At 47.4% G+C, this 18,393-nt stretch overlaps 3 protein-coding genes across 7 annotated transcripts in view; 1 reads left to right on the forward strand and 2 right to left on the reverse strand.

Annotated features, from left to right (window-relative positions):
• Nucleotides 1–2,491, reverse strand: part of JPH2 (junctophilin 2) — a 31,013-nt gene extending 28,522 nt beyond the window's left edge. For both annotated transcript variants that reach the window (XM_027646157.1, XM_027646156.1), the window contains exon 1: nucleotides 2,083–2,491. In XM_027646157.1, coding sequence (XP_027501958.1) covers nucleotides 2,083–2,461 — 379 coding nt within the window. In that variant the 5' untranslated portion in view covers nucleotides 2,462–2,491. The remainder of the gene's footprint in view (nucleotides 1–2,082) is intronic.
• A 3,921-nt stretch (nucleotides 2,492–6,412) lies between these two features.
• OSER1 (oxidative stress responsive serine rich 1) lies at nucleotides 6,413–12,493 on the reverse strand. Of its 3 annotated transcripts, XM_027646030.1 has the most exons (5): nucleotides 12,409–12,443; nucleotides 10,976–11,172; nucleotides 9,726–9,839; nucleotides 7,957–8,070; nucleotides 6,413–7,220 (listed from the first exon to the last, which is right to left on the reverse strand). In XM_027646030.1, exons 3-5 carry the CDS (start codon nucleotides 9,803–9,805, stop codon nucleotides 6,530–6,532), a joined length of 885 nt encoding a protein of 294 aa, XP_027501831.1. In that variant the 5' UTR covers nucleotides 9,806–9,839; nucleotides 10,976–11,172; nucleotides 12,409–12,443; the 3' UTR covers nucleotides 6,413–6,529. The 3 variants fall into 3 exon arrangements, with proteins under 3 accessions (XP_027501831.1, XP_027501829.1, XP_027501830.1); XM_027646028.1 differs by lacking the exon at nucleotides 10,976–11,172 and having other exon boundaries at nucleotides 12,409–12,493; XM_027646029.1 differs by lacking the exon at nucleotides 12,409–12,443 and having other exon boundaries at nucleotides 10,976–11,477.
• On the forward strand, nucleotides 12,491–17,813 carry LOC113948415 (oxidative stress-responsive serine-rich protein 1-like). 2 transcript variants are annotated; one of them, XM_027646031.1, is made up of 4 exons: nucleotides 12,491–12,563; nucleotides 13,402–13,522; nucleotides 15,007–15,117; nucleotides 15,724–17,813. In XM_027646031.1, exons 2-4 carry the CDS (start codon nucleotides 13,446–13,448, stop codon nucleotides 16,406–16,408), a joined length of 873 nt encoding a protein of 290 aa, XP_027501832.1. In that variant the 5' UTR covers nucleotides 12,491–12,563; nucleotides 13,402–13,445; the 3' UTR covers nucleotides 16,409–17,813. The 2 variants fall into 2 exon arrangements, with proteins under 2 accessions (XP_027501832.1, XP_027501833.1); XM_027646032.1 differs by lacking the exon at nucleotides 12,491–12,563 and adding an exon at nucleotides 12,836–12,857.
• Nucleotides 17,814–18,393: the final 580 nt, after the last annotated feature.

Below are 18,393 nucleotides of genomic sequence, written 5' to 3' on the forward strand. Positions count from 1 at the left end.
CTTGGCAACCTCAAATTCAAATATTAACAGGTCCCATTAGCAGCCTGGCCACATCTGGATCTTCCAGGTGGTTACTGGTGTGCAGGTGAGGAGACAAAACAGAAAAAGGTCCTGTAGGTCAGTAAGACCATCACACCCCTGTCCTACAGAGGTGCTGCTGGATGGTGATCCCCACCCTGGCTTGGGATGCAGCTTCCTACATGTCCCTGTGCCATCAGAGGAGGTCACGTATTGGATGAACAACTTGGACCAGCCAGGATGGGATGGCCCAATACAAGGAGTGGTTGCTGGGCACCAGGGCACAGCTCTCGTGAGCCCCTGGGGAGAGCCCAGCTCAGCACTGCCCAGGGTGGCTTTGGCAGGGCACATCTTCACAGATCAGGACCTCACTGCCAACCTCGGGTGGCACCAGGGATCATGCAGCTGGCACGTTCTGGGTGTGGGACAACACCCCGGGAGCTGTGCTGACAGAAGCAGTATATTATATATCCTTACAGGAGAAAACATTGACTCATCTTTCCTGCTCTTCTCTCCCGAGCTTCCAGTCCAAGATCTAATCAAATTCATATCCTTCATCAAGTTCTGCCTCTCAAAATTCTTCCCCATTAACTGGAACTCCGGTAGCCTTTCACCCTGAGAGGAACCTGCATTTTAGGAAGCAGCGAGGAAGTGGCTGTGCCAATTCACAGGAGACCTTGACATCTCCAGAATGAAAGTCCTAACGGCAGCCGTTGCTGACAGTGACCTGATCACTGCTCCTCATTCATCAGAGCACACCTCCCGTGTCACCCACCCTTCTTATGGCCTCGGGGGAAGGTTCTGTGCACTGAACTCTCACTATGGCCCTGCATCCTGCACTTATTAAACCCTTCCATAGCCACAGGACAGAGAAGGGAGAAAATTTAAGGAGCTGGAGGGATGTGTCAGTTCGTGTCTGCACCTACAACCGCCAAGGGCGCAAATAAAATGGCTCAACTTCAAGACTGTATTCCCAGTTTCAAAATTAGCCACAAACGCACGCAACTCATTGAGAAATATTTACGTAAAAGCATAACCCTGACAGCCAGTTTTGAATTAGTCCATTTTTCTAATGCCTATAATTGTGATGCTTTTCATTCTGAAGATTTATACTATTACAGCTATTTTTCTTTATAAACTAACTCCAACGCCTGTCGTAGATAAATGTAGATGCAATTCTGATCCCTATTTTGAAGGGTATTTCTTTCAAATCATCCTCTCTATTTAGCCATCCTAAATGTGGCAGCCTGGAACATCACAGTGCTGAAGAGCTACAGAATTACTTGCACAGAAATTCTTGCGATGTTTCTAACCCCAAAAATTGCCACTAATGCAAGAACACAATTAGACCGAGCATTTACAGCACACAACAGATATCTGACTACGTTGGTGCGTTTCTGTAGTAGCAGGGGTTGAAAGCTTCCAAGTAATCAAAGGGATTTATTTTAGGGAAAGACTTGTGACCACATATTCTAAACAGCTTAGATGGACTCAGTCAAAACGGTTTGGCAAAGGAGGTGTCCAGGCAGCCCGTCAGGGGCAGGCAGGCGGCGTTTAAGGCACAGGCAAAGAGCATTACGGTGCCGTGGGTGGCTTATATCTGACATGAGAACATTCACAGTTCCTGCCTGGGGAGCGAGTGAACGGCTCACTGCGGTTGTGCACCACCCAGGAGCGTCTGGTTTGCTTCAGGAATACCCAGTCCCTGGGGAACCAGGAGCCCACAGACTACACAAGTCAAGTTGGTTGGTGTTAAATATCAATAGGGACACTAGAGCAGGTCCTGCGGGAGGGATGGTGGGGACAGTGCTCCTGCTGCTCCTCCCTCGTGTCTGCGGACAGCGAGCCACACATGCTGTGCCCAGCTGGGAAAATCAGGGCACACACAGTTGTGCCCCAACTCTGCTCCTTCACTGAAGCACCCCAATGGCTCATGATAGACCACTGTGCCCGTCTCACTAGTGGGGACAGGACTAGGTCACCTCTTCAGCAGGGACAACACACAACCTCCGCTGGGTGTCCTGCTGTTCAGCCCCCTCCCAGCCCCTCTGGAGGCACCCTCACCTCCGTCAGCGTAGGTCTCCGTGCCGTAGCCATCCTGCAGGCCGTTGTTCCAGGTGCCCTCGTACTTGGCTCCGCTGCTCATGCTCTGCCTCGCGCCGTACCGTCCCTTAAAGCCATGGGTCCACTCTCCTCTGTAAACCCACCGTCCTTTGGTCTCGATTCCCAGGCCGTGCCTCTTGCCTTGGGACCAGTAGCCTTCGTAGGTGTTGCCGCTGGGCCACGTGTATATGCCCACCACTTCGAAGCCGTAGTTCCAGGAGCCCGAGTACTCGCCCTGGCCCTTGGGGCCGGTGCAGATGCCATGCCCGTGGGCTTTGCCCCCCTCCCAGCCCCCGCAGTAGGCACCTCCATCATCGAAATCGAACCTGCCGCCACTCATGGTGCCCTCCGGTGCCCCTCAGCCGGGCAGCGTTCCCAGGGGCAGCGCTCCGGGGCTGCCGCATCCCCGGGGGGAGCGGGCTGGGCACCGGGAGCGGCCGCTCCTGCCTCGCCTGGCCCGGCCGAGGGGCTGGGGCACGGGAGGAAGGAGAAATTGGGAGAGAGGGAGGGGAGAAGGGCGGGCCGAGCCCCAGCCCCCCCCGTCGGGGCAGCCGATCTGTGCCGGTACCTGCCCGGCGGGCACGGGCATGGGCCGCCCGGGGAGCCACCCCCGCGGCGGCGAAGGGAAGGGGGTCCCGAACCCCGCAGGGAAGGAAAGGGGGTCCCGAGCCCACGGCCGAGGAAGGGAAGGGGGTCCCGAGCCGGCCGCTCTCCCCGCCCGGTCGCTGCCGCCCGCCCCGTCCCGCTCCGCTCTCCTCCCCCGCCGGGAGAAAGGTCAGCGCTGCCCTAACAAGGCCATCGGATCCCAGGAGCTGCTCCCAAAAATAACCCCCAAGAGCCCGGCCCCCGCCTCGGGGCCCTTTTATGAAGGAGGGAGAGAGACACATCCCACCCCCCCCCGCCGTCCCCCGCCCCGGGCAGGGATCCAGGCGGAGAAGAGGCTGGGAAAGTAAATGTCTGCTTAAAATAGAGCCTGGGAAGGGGCCGCCTCGCTCCCCCCCCAGGAGCACCGGGAGCCCCGCGGGATGCGGGGATGGAGCGCCGAGGGACAGGTCACTCACACGGCAGAGGTGGAAGGAGGAGGAAGAGCACAGCCACCACCCAGGGTGCAGTGTACAGCTCACCCTGCCCCTCTGCTTCCTTCAGAGGGACTTTCTAAAGCTGCTTTAGGGTAATTAAAGGAATTCACAAGCCGTCATTCACCCTTCTCTCCCAAAAAACAACACACTTCCCAAAATCTTCTGTTTAACAGCCAGCAGCATAATTTAGTGTGGAAAAGAAAGGTGAGACTGTGCCTTTGGGACAGTTGCAGAGAGACAGGGCAGTGACAGCCCACTTCATAACAATTCACATCCTCAAATGGTAGAGGACAAGGAATGAAAGACCAGGTAACAGGCTAATCCAAGCCCTCTTTCTTCCAGCACCCCTGTCCCATTTCCAAAGACACTCACAGCAAGACCATGGGGAGATGACCTTCCCCTTCCTGAGCACCACGCTGGGAAGCTGCAGGAGCTGTGGGGTGCCATCAGCAGGCTGTGCCATTCCATGCCCTGCCCTTCCAGGGGAGCTCCCAGAACCCACACCAAGCTCTGGGGCGAGGCTGCCACAGGCAGTGGCGAGTTCCAGACTCACACAACACCATTTTATCACCTGGACAACCTCACTGCCATTTCTAGGAGGAAGATGTATATGGAGAAACCACACAATACATATAACTGCAAGAAAAGCTCAGTGTGTATAGACAGCACATAAACACAGAGCACCTGCAGGCACAGGTGAGAAGGACCAAATGCCCCCTACAAAGCTGATTACAAAAAGCTTCACTTCTATTCAGCCACAGGCAGGAAGAGGCTCTTTGCTAAGGGACTTTAACGTTACTCAGAAGTGCTGCTTGGCAGAACCAGCCCTCAAAAGCTTTCTTAATAAAAAAAGAAAAAGTCAGACTTTGAAATTGGCTCAAGTTTGATTTTTTTTTTCCATAAATCCAAGCTTTTAGACTACTCAGGCATGTTTTCAAAGTTCTTGCTGCATGATCAAGGGGTGGAAACTCCTATTTTCTCAAAGCAAAACCAGAGGTTTTAGTTCTGTGGTTTCTGGGAAGACCAAAACATCTTGAAACACCTTGTAGTAACAGAAGGGAAAGTGTTAAGGCAGCAGTTGCAGCTACCCATGGTGTTCCAGCACTCACCAGCCCAGAGATGTCATAACTGTCCTAAGAGGATGCCAAGGTCAGGACCACGTAATTATTTACTTAGCAACTTTTTCTAATTGCACAGCACAGCTGTGAACGGATTGCACACTTCAGTGTTTAACCACTTCATTTAATGCTTGTTTAAACATCAACAGCTTATGCAGATGTTGGCATTTAAAGAGGTTTTTTTTTGCCCACCAACAAATCCAAACCTCAGAAAGCACAGTGTGTGTGCACAAGGGCACCACACAGAGCTGGTCTTATTTCTTCATTTTGGCAGAAAAATTCACGTTCTCCCCTGAAGGCTGAGCCCGTGTCAGCAGCCAACCCACAGGGCCAGGACTGACCTCTAGTGGCCCAGCACTGCTCCTCTCCCTCCACAGTCACCACCAGTTCAGTCTTTCTGCTCTGTATTTTTGCATTATCTCCTGGATTTCAAACCCCTTTAACGCAGTACAGGGCAGTGGACAGTGCAATCCTGAACCCTGCAGGTCTGGGACTAACGAAAGAAATGGTAAAAAGCAGCTCAGTCTTGAAAGGCATTCTCAGCCCCACAATGGTGCCATGGTTGGAATTTGCATTTGGGAACAGTAAAGAGAATAATTGTTTGAGAAATAAGGTCACTTTGCAGACAATAATTACCAAAACAGTTACCAAATAACTGCCTTGAATCCAGAACACGGTGGCAGAAATGCAGCAGGGACACAGAAAGGAGATGTGGGACCCAGGTACATTCTGCAAGGGGTAGATGACACTTCAGAACCAGCAAAACAGGTAAATTTACAAGGTCACTTGTTCTAAGATACCAGGTACTGCCACAGAAACAACAAAAAACCACAAGAGCAACACCAAAGGATTTCACAGGGAAATGTTTGTGCCTGTTTCTCCTCCAGACCTCACAGGTCAGAAAAGTTCAGGTACTGCAAACAGTGAAGACAAACCAAACATAACTCTTCTCTCCCTCAAGAAATTATATTATTTGAGGGAATGCTCCTTTGCTAAAGGCAAAGAGACACTGTGCTGATGCACACCATGGGTAGCGAGCTGCTTGCTTCCAAAGTAGTAAATTCCAGGAAGAATGCAAAGCTGGATAAGGCAGTAAAATGACAATGGTTTAGCAAAAAGACTGGAGTGGAGGAGAAAGAAAACAGTGTTCAAGACCTCCCTACAACTGGCAACTGTTCACTCAAGTCCATAGGTCTTAACACTTGAAGGAAGGGTTATACTTGGTGTTAGAGTAGGATGAAAAAGAAGCTAAAAAAAACCCTCAACCACCAGAGTGTGTGAATTAAGACCACTGAAGTGAGCAAATGCTGCTTTGGCCTTCATTAAAACTGCACCGAACAGAGCCCACAGATTCATTTTTCCTTTGGCTAACTGCAGCAGCAATTCCCCTAAAGGACACAGGGTGTTTCTCCTGCTGCAGACAAGTCTCTAAAGCCTGTTGGACATTTAATAAAAGCTTTGTTTCCACTTTCCCCATATTTTCCACTGATCAACACTACAGAGATCAGAAACCTCTTGAAACAATCTTGCTTTGATCACCCAAGTTTCTTTTCTCAACAGGTAGCCCAGTAAGGAAACACTGTTAACCCAAGAGCATCTGACTACATTAACCTTATCCCAGACAGGGAAGGAGGATGCCTGATCAGCCCATCAGAAATAAAGCCTCTTCAGGCACAAAGAAATACCACTGCCTCCACTCAAGAAGGGGTGACTGCATCTCCTGAACTTGCCCAGAGTGGTAACAGTACCAAGGGGAGATGGTCACACTCCTTTATGAAAAAAAAAAAAATCAGAGGGACAAGCATCCAAAACCACAAGCCTAAGTGTTAAGACCTGAGGTCAAAGTGATTTCAAAGAAACTGAGTTACACCAGGTGTCTGACAATAAGGGCTCTAATCACCATGCAAAATAGGCACTCTTTTCCTCCAGCAAAACAAAAAGAGGATTTTGAAAACAAAAATAGAATTTCCCAAGTGCTGGGTCTTAAGTACAGGCAGGGATGATCTAGGTACGTTTTACCTCGTTATCTATTCCAAGCTTAAATTATAATGCTGAAACTAAACTGTTGGTCCAGCTTAAATAATGAACATCAGCTGAGATGCAAAGAGTGTTTTTATTGCAAGTGAGCAGGGAGTGGGTTGGATCTTCACATGAGTGTGACAGCAGATTTAAACCAGCCACCCTTCTGGTGCTCGTCAGCGTTCACTGCTGTCAGGTGTACATCATTTCTGCCATGTGAGACATTTTCTTTGGAATATACAAGTAATACTCCATGTATCCCGAAAGGTCTTCAATTGTCACATCATCCACAAAGGCCCTGGCTTGCTCAGAGCAAGAGCGTGGAGAACTTGAGGGAGTTCTTGATGGCAAAGGCTGCGAGTGATCCTCAGAAACTGTTCTGTCGGGTGCCAGGGGGAGGCTGTTCTGCAAGCCAGAGAATTTGTACACTTCCATGTCTTGCCACAGTCTGCACTGACAGGCTTTACCTGCACAGGCACACGGCTTACTCGTGTTCAGCCTGCACATGGACTGGAAGTCAGAAAGCTCCGTAGTCTTTAGGCTGGCTTTGGACACCAGAGAAGCTGCAGCTGGAGAGTTCTCCGGCCCGTTCTCCGATGTCAACCGTGTACCAGAAACCCCCAAAGACTCAACCTCAGCTCCCTCGTGGCCAGGGTCAGGAGCAGCGCTGCATCGTCCCTGTGCACCAGCTTCCCTGGAGACTGGCATCCCAAACCCACTGCTGTCGTCCTGGGCATCCAGCTGGCTCTTCTGCACCAGCTGGCTGCACGTGGAATGTGACTTTGTGCTGCAGTGGATGAACTTTGGAGGATGAAGAATGGGGGACTTGGAACGCCTGCGACGCTGGGTTCTCACGACTCCTCTCGGAGGCTTCTTCATAGACCTGCCAGGGAAGGACACAAAAGGGAGTGAAGATTCACTACAAGACTTGTTGCTGGGTCACAAATAGCACTGGGCAAAATCCCTACTGCATTTACACTGCATGCAAGAGCCTCAAACTCAGAGTGTTCTGCTGTCTTGGAATTTGACTTTGTACTAGTCAAGCAGCTTATAAAATACGAAAGGAACACTAGAGAAATGAACTCAAAAGAGAGGGTTTTTAAAGCTAGAAAATGAGTAAAGCACGTGAGACACGACAAAATAACCCCTAAGAAGAGGACAAAGAACAAGAAGGCAGCACAAAAGCAATGAATCCAGGGCAAAGGGAGCTTTTGTTTCAGATGAGCATGAAGTTCTGCACAGACACTCCAGAAATCAATTCTTTATTTTAATCTTGTTCCCAAGGCACAATGACAGCTTCTGCAACGTCAAAAGATGATTGAAAGAGGTGCATTCATCATTGTCTGATTCAAAACCAGCAACTCACATTTGTACTGAGAAACATCTGTAATGTTTAGCAACCTAGAGCTGACCAGCATTTCACTTCCCATAACTGTAAATAAGAACAGCAGTCATATATGAACAGCAAAAAGTGGGGTGCAGTATTTGAAGCAGTTCTTTAATAAAGCACATTCAGGTTCCTTGTTTAGGGGGGTACTTACTAGAAACCTTGTCTATTTAAAATTCCCTTCCAATGCAGTATCATCTGAAGTAGTCTGACAATCCCAAGCTTCTCTTACCCATGCCAGGTTTCCTTAGAAGCACACACAGTCTTAGGTTTGGTTTCATCTGCCACTGTTCTAACCAGTGCTCTGGGACTTGTCCCTTCACCCACAGAGAGTGAAGCAGTAGATCTGTGAAAGACAGAATGAACAGTTAACAGCCTAGACTGGTCAGCAATATGATTATGAAAAAAAACCCTTAGGAATCTTCTTTCCCAGAAAACATCGCTCCAAATCATTTAGAGTACATCTTAAAATCCTGCCCATAAAGACCCAAATTAGAAGGATAAGTGTTTACATATTCCTCTCTCCAAGGTTTGTATAACACTCTTTCACCAAAGGATCCCATTCAGCAGCAGGCCCAAACCCCCCCTGTGTCAATGACCAACACACACAATGACTGAATTCCAGCTTCCCGAGAGAGGGGAGGGGAAAAACACCATCACTGCAGAAACACGTCTCTTTTTCCAGGGACAAATACGCCTTTCTTTCCTAAAAATAAATGTTCTTTGGACATAAATAGACTTTGTTTAGCTGAAGAACACTTGAGCCTCTGTCTAGGGCAACATAAGCTAAAACTCCTCATACTACTGAGCAACACAGACGTGTCAGACCTTCAACTTCTACTCAAGCCAGGGATCTCAGAATATTTACTAAATTTTCTGGTGCTGTAAGTTCATCCCAGACTCCCATTTCGAATGACTTGTAATAAGAACAATTTTTCCCAGTTGTGACTTCACACATTACACTGGAATTCACAAGAAAATTATTTTCCAAATCCTGTGTTAAATTTGTTTGTAAGCAGGGTGGATAACCTGAAAAATGAAAATTAGTCCCCATACACTAATCTAGGATGGGGTTAAAAGAATCCAAATCCAAATCCTTAAATTTCCATTTAAAGGATAGTGAACACAGAGAAGAAAATTGAAGGCCACCAGTAAAAATTCCAAAGTAACTAAGTATGCCCAGCTAGGGGGTGGGACTAGAGATACTGTAAAAAGGAGAGGCAATTCAGTACTAATGAGTTTAATTGCTTAAAAGAAAGATAGCTTTATAAGCCCATCTACTCACAATCTCAGCTCAGTGGTAATTCTAGTTCACACCTTGATCTTTATGTGCTGCCTCACCTACACTTTCATTTCAGAGACTGTATAATTGCATCACTGACAGCAGCTTCCTGATCATAAAAATGATCAGAAGACACATGGTGTTTGTGTTCTCTTACCTGGGTCAGTGGGGGAAAGTGCCACGTGTCAGATCTCCCACAAAACAAGACAATACCAAAAGCATTCTTTCCCATGTAATGATTTTGGTTATAAATAGAAAATCTGTGACAGCAATGAAAATAAGTTTGTGTGGGAATCATGCACTGAATCTAACGCACTCTTTCAGTGACATGGAAAGAAAGTTTCTCTCCTGGGAAAAGATGAGAGTTTATTCTCATGCCAGGCCTTCAGAGCCATGACAACAGGCTCACTTCAGCAGCAGAGTTCTGGCACTATGGACTCCAGCACTGGTGAACTCTGGCAGGCAGATTAATGCCAAAATTCATTTCAAGCGTGCTGTCAGCTGCTGATGGTTGTGAGGTTTGTTTCAAGCTGCAAGCTGACAGCAATCAAACAAATTACAGTCCACAGGTAGGGAATTCAGTCTGTTTAACTGTAATGAAGGCTTTCCATGCCCAACCTTTTGCAGTTACCTCCTTCCCTCGAATTTCACAGCAAGGGTGTTCCCCTCGAGTCCATGTGTAACATGTTAACTCTGTGCCTCCCTGTGGTGTTACTTACCCAGCTGTGTCAACTCTCAGCTTTTTGAATGCTGTCTGCAGGCTTTCCTCTTCTCCATCCTTAGCTTCTGATTTCATCATTGGGATGGCCAGAAGGTGATGGAATTACCATGTACTGCTGCGAGCAGAAAAAAGGCATAAGAAAATAAAGGCCAAATCCTTGTTGAAAACATTAGTTGCCCAGCAGCACCATAATACATGAAAATAAACTCAAAATAGCACACTGTGCACACTACAGCTGAGGTCATTCTACCAGAACATTTTTGAAAGCTGATTCAGAACCAGCTTTATGACACCCAAGAATGAAACAAACAGTCTCTTGTAGCTGAATTAGCAATTCAAAGTAAAATCTGGTGTCAACAAGCATCTTGCACATCCATTACAGTCCAGTAAGTCTGCTACTTGTCTTACAGTGTCACCACAATAATTGCAGAAGAGGGGAAAGTGAGGAGCACCACCACTAGAAACAGTCAACCTGTTACAGCTGTTATTTCCTCACCTGGGACTCGATGTTATGCATGTATTTAAAAAAAACTCAAACCAACAGATTTTTCTTAGAACAGGATAAAGTTTTAAGCCAAACAACATTTTTTGACTTTATGTCTAGGCCCCAGCAAGAGCTATACAATCTTATCAGAACATGATATTGCAAATAGCCATTAAAATGTTCCAATATCAGTTGGTGAACAAGTACAAATGCAAATGAATACAACCAGCAAGCAGCAAGCCTTGTTTTAAATAATAAAAAAAAAAGAATTGATAAAACTGGCTAATGGGTTTTTTTGTTTTGTTTTGTTTTGTTTTTTTTTTAATCTACCCTAGCTGTCATTTAATCTACTACACAGGAATCTCTAAATATTTCTAAATCTGATGCTCTCCAGGCTCTCTGGAGGTCAGAACCCCAGGGTCAAGACTGACCAGTCCTTTTCAACATCTTCATTAGTGATCTGGCTGATGTGGCAAAGCACCTTCAGCAAGTCTGCTGCTGCCACCAAACTGGGATGAGTGGCTGATACACCAGCAGGACCTCGACAGGAACCTCATGAACTTCAACAAGGGGAAGGGAAAAGCCCTGTCCTGGGGAGGAACAAGCAGAAAAGGCCCTCGGGGTCCTGGTGGACACCAAGATGGACACGGGCCAGAAACAGGCCCTTGTGGCAAAGGGACTAAAGTATCCTGGGCTGCAAGTCCAGGGAGCTGATCCTTCCCCCTGCTCAGCACTGGGTTCCACAGAACAGGAGACACACTGACCTGCTGGAGAGGACCCAGTGAAGGGCCACTGAGATGAGGAAGGGGCTGGTTATCTGCACCTCTGCAGCTGAGTTACGTATGAGGGGCAGTCTCTGCTCCCTCACCACCCCAACCCCGTTGGAGGTGGCAGCTCTCCCTGCTGCTCTTCTGGCTGCTCCCTGGGCTGTGATTTCACCTGGACACCCTGGATTGCAGCTCTGATGACACACACAGAAGGATGATGTATCACAACAATTTCAAGGCACATGTTGTCCAGTGAGTCAGAGAGTGAGTAAACATGAGAGGAACTTACACAGACACTGACAACAGGAATCTGAGCAAGTTACTATTTCATACACTCTCTTAGCCAAATACTACTGCTCTGGTGAAACACAGGGTCCCTACTTCAGTTTTTTCCTTGGCCCCCTTAATCATCTTTAGATGATTCTTTAAAATAAAATAAAATAAATAAAAAAATCAGGCCAAATATTTTTTTCTTTTTTTCATACCAAACTCCTGTATTACATAACCTTAGTAGGAGGATGAGGGTTAAAAGTTTAAAAATCACTGTACATGACTGAAAATATAGTACCAGTTTTAGATGAAATATTTTATCGTGCTGCCCTTCATCACCAACACAGCAAACACTCAAAACAATGCAGAACAAGTACTTTTAAAACTTATATTTTAAAATTTTATCTTTCAGAATTTTACAGTTTTTAAATTTTATATCTTCAAAATTTTATCTTTTCAAAATTTTACAGTTTTTAAATTCCGTACCTTCAAAATTTTATCTTTCAGAATTTTATAGTTTTTGAATTTCGTCTATTCAAAATTTTATCTTTCAAAATTTTGTAGTTTCTGAATTTCATCTCTTCAAAAGTTTTACCTTTTAAAATTTTAAAGCTTTAAAATTTTATACTTTTAAAACCTCATCTTTTAAAATTTTAAAGCTTCTAAGTTTTACGCTTCTAAAATTTTTACACTTTTAAAATTTCACCTTTTAAAATTTTAAAGCTTTCAAATTTTACACTTTTAAAATTTCGCCTTTTTAAAATTTTTGTTTTAAAACTCGCATTAAATTTTTTTTTTTCGCATTTTTAAATTTCGCATTTCTAAATCTTCTGGGTTTTTTTTTTCTTTTTTTTTTTTTAAATCTCCCTTTCTTAAATTTGACACTTTCGAATTTCGTATTTTTTTTTTTAAATCCCGTATTTTTAACACCACCACCCACCCCCCCCGGGCTCCCCTCCCCAGCCCACCCCCGACCCCCGCGGCGGGGCCGGGCCGTGACTCAGCGCGGACCCCGCGGGGCTCCCCCGACCCAGCGCGGGAGGGGCTCGCCGGGGGGACACGACGGCGCTCACCGGCCCCGGGGGAGCGAGAGGGGTCAGGGACAGGGGATGAGGAGGAGGACAGGGACGAGGATGGGGATGGGGGAGCCCCGCACTCACCGCGCTCAGGGCCGGGCCCGGCGCCTCCCGCCGCCCCCTCAGGAACAGGCGGCGCTCGCGCACGCGCGCAGCGGGGGCGGGCGGGGCCCGGGCGCGCCCTCGCGGGGCCGTGACGTCACGTCCTGTTGTGCTGCGCGCCCCCGGGAAGGCGGCGGGTGAGTGACGGCACCGGGACCCCCGGGACACCCCCGGGACACCCCCGGGACACCCCCGGGATACCCTCGGGACACCCCCGGGATACCCCCGGGATACCCTCGGGACACCCCCGGGATACCGGGACAGCCGCCACACCGCCCCCGGGGATGGGGGCGCGGAGGGGCCGCCGCGGGTGTTCCCGCGCAGAGGCCCCGGGGCAGGGGGCGGCGGGGCCCGGGCTGGGGCGCGGGGGGGTCACGGGGGGCAGTGCCGACCGTCCCGGGGGGAAAAGGGTCCGGAGGGATCTCAGCGAGGTGTGTGATGGCCGCAGGGTGGGCGCGGAGGGGACAGGGTCGCGCTGCGCTGAGCGGTGCCCGGGACGGGAGCAGAGGCCGTGACACACGGGACGTGCTGCCCGAGCGGGACGGGGCACTGAGGGGGGCTGAGCCCGGGGCAGCTCTGCAGCCTTCCCTCCTTGGGGTATTCAAGAGCTACCTGGGTGGCCCTGTTGGAGCAGTAAGGCAAGACCTGCGGGATCCCCTCCAGCCTCAGCCAGCCTGTGGTTCTGTACCTTCCTGAGGCTCTGCTGCCTGTGCTCACAGCTCTAAGTTACGCGGATTGGCAGGATCCATAACATCTGTTCACTCAGATGTTCACTCAAGACTCCCTGTTATTTTTGACACAGGCTGTGCCTGCTCTGAGAAACTCAGGGTTCACAGTGAGCAGCCCTGGGCAGGCCTGATCACAAAGGAGTGGTGTTGCCCCCAGAAGAACGAGCACCCATGGCAGAGTCAGTCAGTTTTGTACAGACCACGTGTGGTCAGACCTCAGCATCACATCCCAATCTCTGTATTTCAGTTTATTCTGTATGGCACGGTTGGTTACCCACTGAGAGCTCATCAATGGACTTGGAAGCTAAAGATGAAGAGGAAGAGAGTCTACAAACAGCATTCAAAAAGCTGAGAGTGGATGCAGCAGGGTAAGTGAGCAACCAAAAGGGCCATGTAATCCGTCAGATTTTTGTTACTTGTTTGTGTTTGTTTGCTGTTACTTTGCATTTCAAAAAGAAAAAGTAATTTGGTGAAAGTTTCTTTGCTCTTCAGGAGAAGACAGCTGCATCACTTCAGATGAAATACAGTAATTGTAACTGTCTAATATGCAAAGGAGTACTTTATTACAGACTAATTCTGACACAATATCTGACTGAAATTACACACTGACTTTATGGAAATACAAATGACTTGCCCAGAGCAATGAACCCACTCTTAACTCTCAGGGTAGCTGTAGTCACCTGCTGTGATACAGAGCTTGTTTCTGGTTTCAGGGGATTTTGTGGAGCAAAATGCAACCATTCTGGTATTAAAAACTTGTTCCATAACACACTGGGTGTGCTGATTATACGCAGGATAAGATTTTCCTTAAAAGTAGGAGCTAATAAATGTCTAACACTCTGTGAGGCAGTTCACTGGGAAGTCTTTTAGGAATTCACAGACACGGGAGAAAGCTTTGTATTGACATTGTTACCCTGTGAATTCATCTCCACAGCTGTCAGTACTGCAAACTCAGGACTTCCCCTGCTTGTGGAAATACACTTTGCTTTGCTACTTGTTTCTTCTGCTTCGGGAGGTCTTCTGAGAAGTGTGGAAAAAAATGTCTGTTCTCTAACAAGGAGCTGTGCTTATCAGACATCCCACTTCTGATGTAGTACCACTGGCAGACTGTGTGGGATTCTGGGTGATTACTGATGATACCTTCTTAGGCATAACAAGATCTTGTTTTGCAGGCATGTGTTTTGAACTGCTCAAGTCTTGTGAATCATCCCTTAAGATCAGCTTTGGGCAGAGTGCTGGGGCTCTTTGCTAGAATTTCAGCCTCGTTTCCTACAGTTTCCTATCCCCTGTTCCAAGTCATACCTACAGCCATCATAAATACAGATTCGTGTGCTGAGGCATTTATGTTTGTCATCTGGACCTCCAGGGTCATTCCATGTTTATCTGGGAAATTTAATGATAAATGAACCAATAATCTGTCCTTATCTCTTGTACCTCACCCCCTTCCCCACTGACTCCCCCTCACCCTGCTGCTCCTGGTTCCTGACTTTGCATTTCGGATGAGTGGGAGGCTATTTTAACAACTATTGTCTGACCAGAACGCCTGGAAACCTGAGTTTACATTCCTTTAACGTGTCATTTTGCTACAAATAGGGCATGACATCAGCCTCTGGGCATTTTGGCTGCCTTTCATTTCATCTCACCGATCTTTAGCCACTTGACTGAGGCCAGTGTAGTAAAGAGGGGTCGGATAAATCCCTGTAAATGCCCTGTTTCTACCCACTGACTTCAGAGGAAGTCAAGGCTGGGAATTTGACTGTGATAGCTGAGCATCCAGAGGGAACAGGCTGAATCTGGACCTCTGGAGCTGTGTGTTCAGGCACTGCTGTGACGTGGCATTTCCCTTCCTCAGATGCATTGCAGCTCTGGCCGTGGGCGAGGGGACCATCCTCAGAACAGCAACAAGAGCAGCCCTGGATGGAGCCAAGCAACAGACTGTCTGTTCCAAGGAAGCGTGGCATGGGTAAAACATGAGACATTTAACAGTTGCAGGCTGCTTTCAGTGCCAGTTGTTGTTAATTAGTTGCTTCAACATATCTCTTCTCTCCTTTCTATTACAAAATTTTTCCGTAATCAATACGATGTTTCTAAGGGGATTTCATCAAAGACTTCAGTATTGCCTCTTCTCTTAGAGGGGGTTCCTAAAACTTCCTTTTCCACTGATTTCCTTGGTAGTCCTTTGCAACCCTCTCTCACCTCATTCTTGGGTTATTTTATATCTGTATTGAAGTATCTGGATATTCAGGGTGATTCTGCCAGCAGCTCCAACTGGTACAGGTTCTCTACTACAGTTCAGCTTGGGATGACAAAGTATCATTTGCTTAACACAGGAGATTTGGGGGAAGCACCTTAAATAAGGGCTGTTTGTACATGTCTTTCCTTTGGGGGAGCCCAAACTTTTTCAGACTCCTCCGCTGTTCCTGTCAGAGATAGTAAGTGACCAGTCACCTGGCTTTTCTAAGCAGGAAAAAAAAATCTTCTGAGGCATTTTTAGCCACATTTTAAAGCTTGCTGAGCTGTGGTGTCGATTCTGCAGTTACCTACCTGCTCCCCCGTTGTGACCCTGCAGGTGTGTGAGGAAGCCTTCCCGAGGATCGGCGAGGGTCCCGCGCCGCCGGCGCTCCAAGTCTCCGGTCCTGCATCCTCCCAAATTCACATACTGCAACATGAAAGCCAACAGCCAGCTGAAACACAAGTCCCAGGCAGACACATCCAAGGGCATCATCAGCTCAGACGTTTTTGTCCCGGCAGAACAGGGTACGAAGGACGGGCAGGATCCTCCCCTGGAGGCCAGCGAGGGCAGAACTGAACCGCGGGAAGCTTTCACCGCCGAGGAGCCTTTGGAGAAGTCGAGAGAGCATTGCCCTGCTCCGCCCTCCTCCTTTGAAACCAGCTTGCATTCTAGCCAAACCTCAGATTTCCAGTCCTTATCCATGCTTGGCAACGGCAAGCAGTGCCCTTGTACGGACAAGAAGTGCCAGTGCAAGCAGTGGAGAACCATGGAGGTGTATTCCTTCTCCGGCCTCCGGAGCGTCCTGTCGGAGTGCGAGAAGGCAGTCCTGGGAGTCCATGCCCACTCTCTCCAGAGCAGGTCCCCTTGTGGGACAGCCTCGTCAAGCTCTCCCAGGTCTTGTTCCGAGCAAGCTCGAGCCTTTGTGGATGACGTGACTATTGAAGATCTTTCGGGATACATGGAATACTACTTATATATTCCCAAGAAGATGTCTCACATGGCGGAGATGATGTACACTTGACTGTAAGCAATAGAGAAGCCTGAAGCAGAGTTTGTTACAATGGTTGGGTTAATTGCCTTGTCAGTGCCATGTTTTCACTGTTGTGTGTTTGATTAAATGTTTCTTTGCCTCACACAGTTTAGTTTTCTAATAAAATGAAAAATTAAATATAGTTTCCGAGCTTAGTTCTAAAAAGAATGCACTAAAGTCTCTGAATACCTTAAGAAAAGCACTCTAGATCAGAGGAGCTCTGTTTGATTTTTGGTTTTTGCTGTGGATATTGAAGCTCTGTATGCTTTTTCACTATGTTTTGGAAAAAGAAAACCAAACCAAACCAAAAAAAACTTTAGGGTTTTTTTTCTGAAATTTTGCAGTGTTTGGAAGGTTCATTCTTAATGTGTCCCAGTACTTAGAGAAAAGTTTCACAGCTGCAGCTCTATGCTCCTCATCCTGCTCTAGGGAGAATGAGATGGCATTCAGCATTTTGGATAGGATGAATCTCCTTTCCTTGAACACTAGCTGGCTCCTTTTTAGTTGGATCAAATTGTGAATGCTGCTTCCTCACAAATTTTTTGGGAGGTCCAGAACCTGTGGGTGTGTGCTTGGACCCTTCCATAATCTAACTTGCTCACTCTTAAGCAGTTCTATTTTTCTGCAGATAAGTGAAGCTCTTAGAAGTAAAAATATATTTTGTTATTTGTGCTTTACAGATGGAATAATTTAGGGGGGACTAAAGCAGGCTGACAGATTTTTGGGCTGTGCTGTCTCAGAAGTGGAGATGGTGGAGCCATCAGATTGTTTCTGAGCACGTCTGATACACAAAGCAGTGTGGAAATAGGGTGAACAAGAAGTGTGTATCATCCTGGCTTTGTGCTGTAGAGCTGTGACATTGCTGCTGGTTGAAAATACTGCAATAAAAAACTTTGTTGCTGAGACTTGCATTAATAAATGTTTGTCAAAACCCAGCAAACTAAAGACTGAATAATTTGACTTACACTCATCTCCCCTCAAGACCTTTTTTTCTAAAAAAAAACCACAATAAAACTGCTTTCAGTGTCAGCTGTACATGCTCAACAACCACGTCTGAGTAAAGTACTGTGATGTTTACTTACATGCTTAAAAATGAGTGGTCAGCAAGCCAAGGAGTCACAAGCAGTTGTTTAAAAATAGATGATAGCAGATGTGGACACTTGGCCTTGTATTCAGTGCTGGAGAAGGCTCGGGCATTGTAAATGATAATCACTGTAGATTTTCTTCTAACCATCCCTAAAATTTACACTGCACATCCAGGAAGTTCAGATTTAAACTTCAAATAAATCAAAAAACAAGAATACAACTGAAACTGTTACTTTGCTCTTTGGTTTCATGCAGTTGTTTCACTTGCAATATTTGCTCTTACTCAAATTAAATTTAACTGATTTCTCCATTTTCTCGGGTTAGTACTTCACTGTCTGCTTCATTTCCCTCTCCCAGCACTATCCTGTGATACCCACACACACACTTTGGGTTTTCTCCTGTTTGCCTTCTTTTCCCTACAGAAAAGCTGGTATAATATGTACTTTGCTTTTAAACACAAATATTTAGTAATAGTTACCTTTGCTGCTGCTGCTGGTTTTTGGGGGGTGTTTCTGCTTCAGGAGAGAGTGTCTGCTCCTGCTTTTATTTATGTTTTGGCTCTGTGCCCTCCTTAAAACCATTGGAAGGTATTGTTGCTACACACAGGGTTTGGACTCAAACAGTTTCCCTGCCTCTTGGTGAGCATATCCCAGAGTCTCTGTGTGAAGCTGGGGCACAGCTCTTCCACAAGCACAAAAATACAGTTATTTAAACCCAGGGTTGGTTGTCAGCACTCTGCTCTGCATTTGGAGCCCTATGGAGGGGCACGGTGAGGCTCTTCCCCAGAAGGGTGGTGTGGCAGCCTGGCTCAAGGTCACCTCAGGCCATTCCTGCTGTTCTGCTCTTCAATAAAATGTGCCCAACCCCGGGAATGTCTGGACTGGTGTAAC

Source organism: Corapipo altera, unplaced genomic scaffold, assembly GCF_003945725.1.
Source record: "Corapipo altera isolate COAL_440 unplaced genomic scaffold, ASM394572v1 64, whole genome shotgun sequence".
Taxonomy (NCBI): domain Eukaryota; kingdom Metazoa; phylum Chordata; class Aves; order Passeriformes; family Pipridae; genus Corapipo; species Corapipo altera.

Excerpts from the sequence above, each read along its gene's own strand:
- LOC113948415 (XM_027646031.1), top strand. The coding sequence starts at position 13,446 with ATGGACTTGGAAGCTAAAGATGAAGAGGAAGAGAGTCTACAAACAGCA. Across the intron at positions 13,523-15,006 it reads CTGAGAGTGGATGCAGCAGG|ATGCATTGCAGCTCTGGCCG; the intron begins GTAAGTGAGCAA and ends TCCCTTCCTCAG. Across the intron at positions 15,118-15,723 it reads TCCAAGGAAGCGTGGCATGG|GTGTGTGAGGAAGCCTTCCC; the intron begins GTAAAACATGAG and ends GTGACCCTGCAG.
- OSER1 (XM_027646028.1), bottom strand. The coding sequence starts at position 9,805 with ATGATGAAATCAGAAGCTAAGGATGGAGAAGAGGAAAGCCTGCAGACA. Across the intron at positions 8,071-9,725 it reads CTGAGAGTTGACACAGCTGG|ATCTACTGCTTCACTCTCTG; the intron begins GTAAGTAACACC and ends TGTCTTTCACAG. Across the intron at positions 7,221-7,956 it reads TCTAAGGAAACCTGGCATGG|GTCTATGAAGAAGCCTCCGA; the intron begins GTAAGAGAAGCT and ends CTTCCCTGGCAG.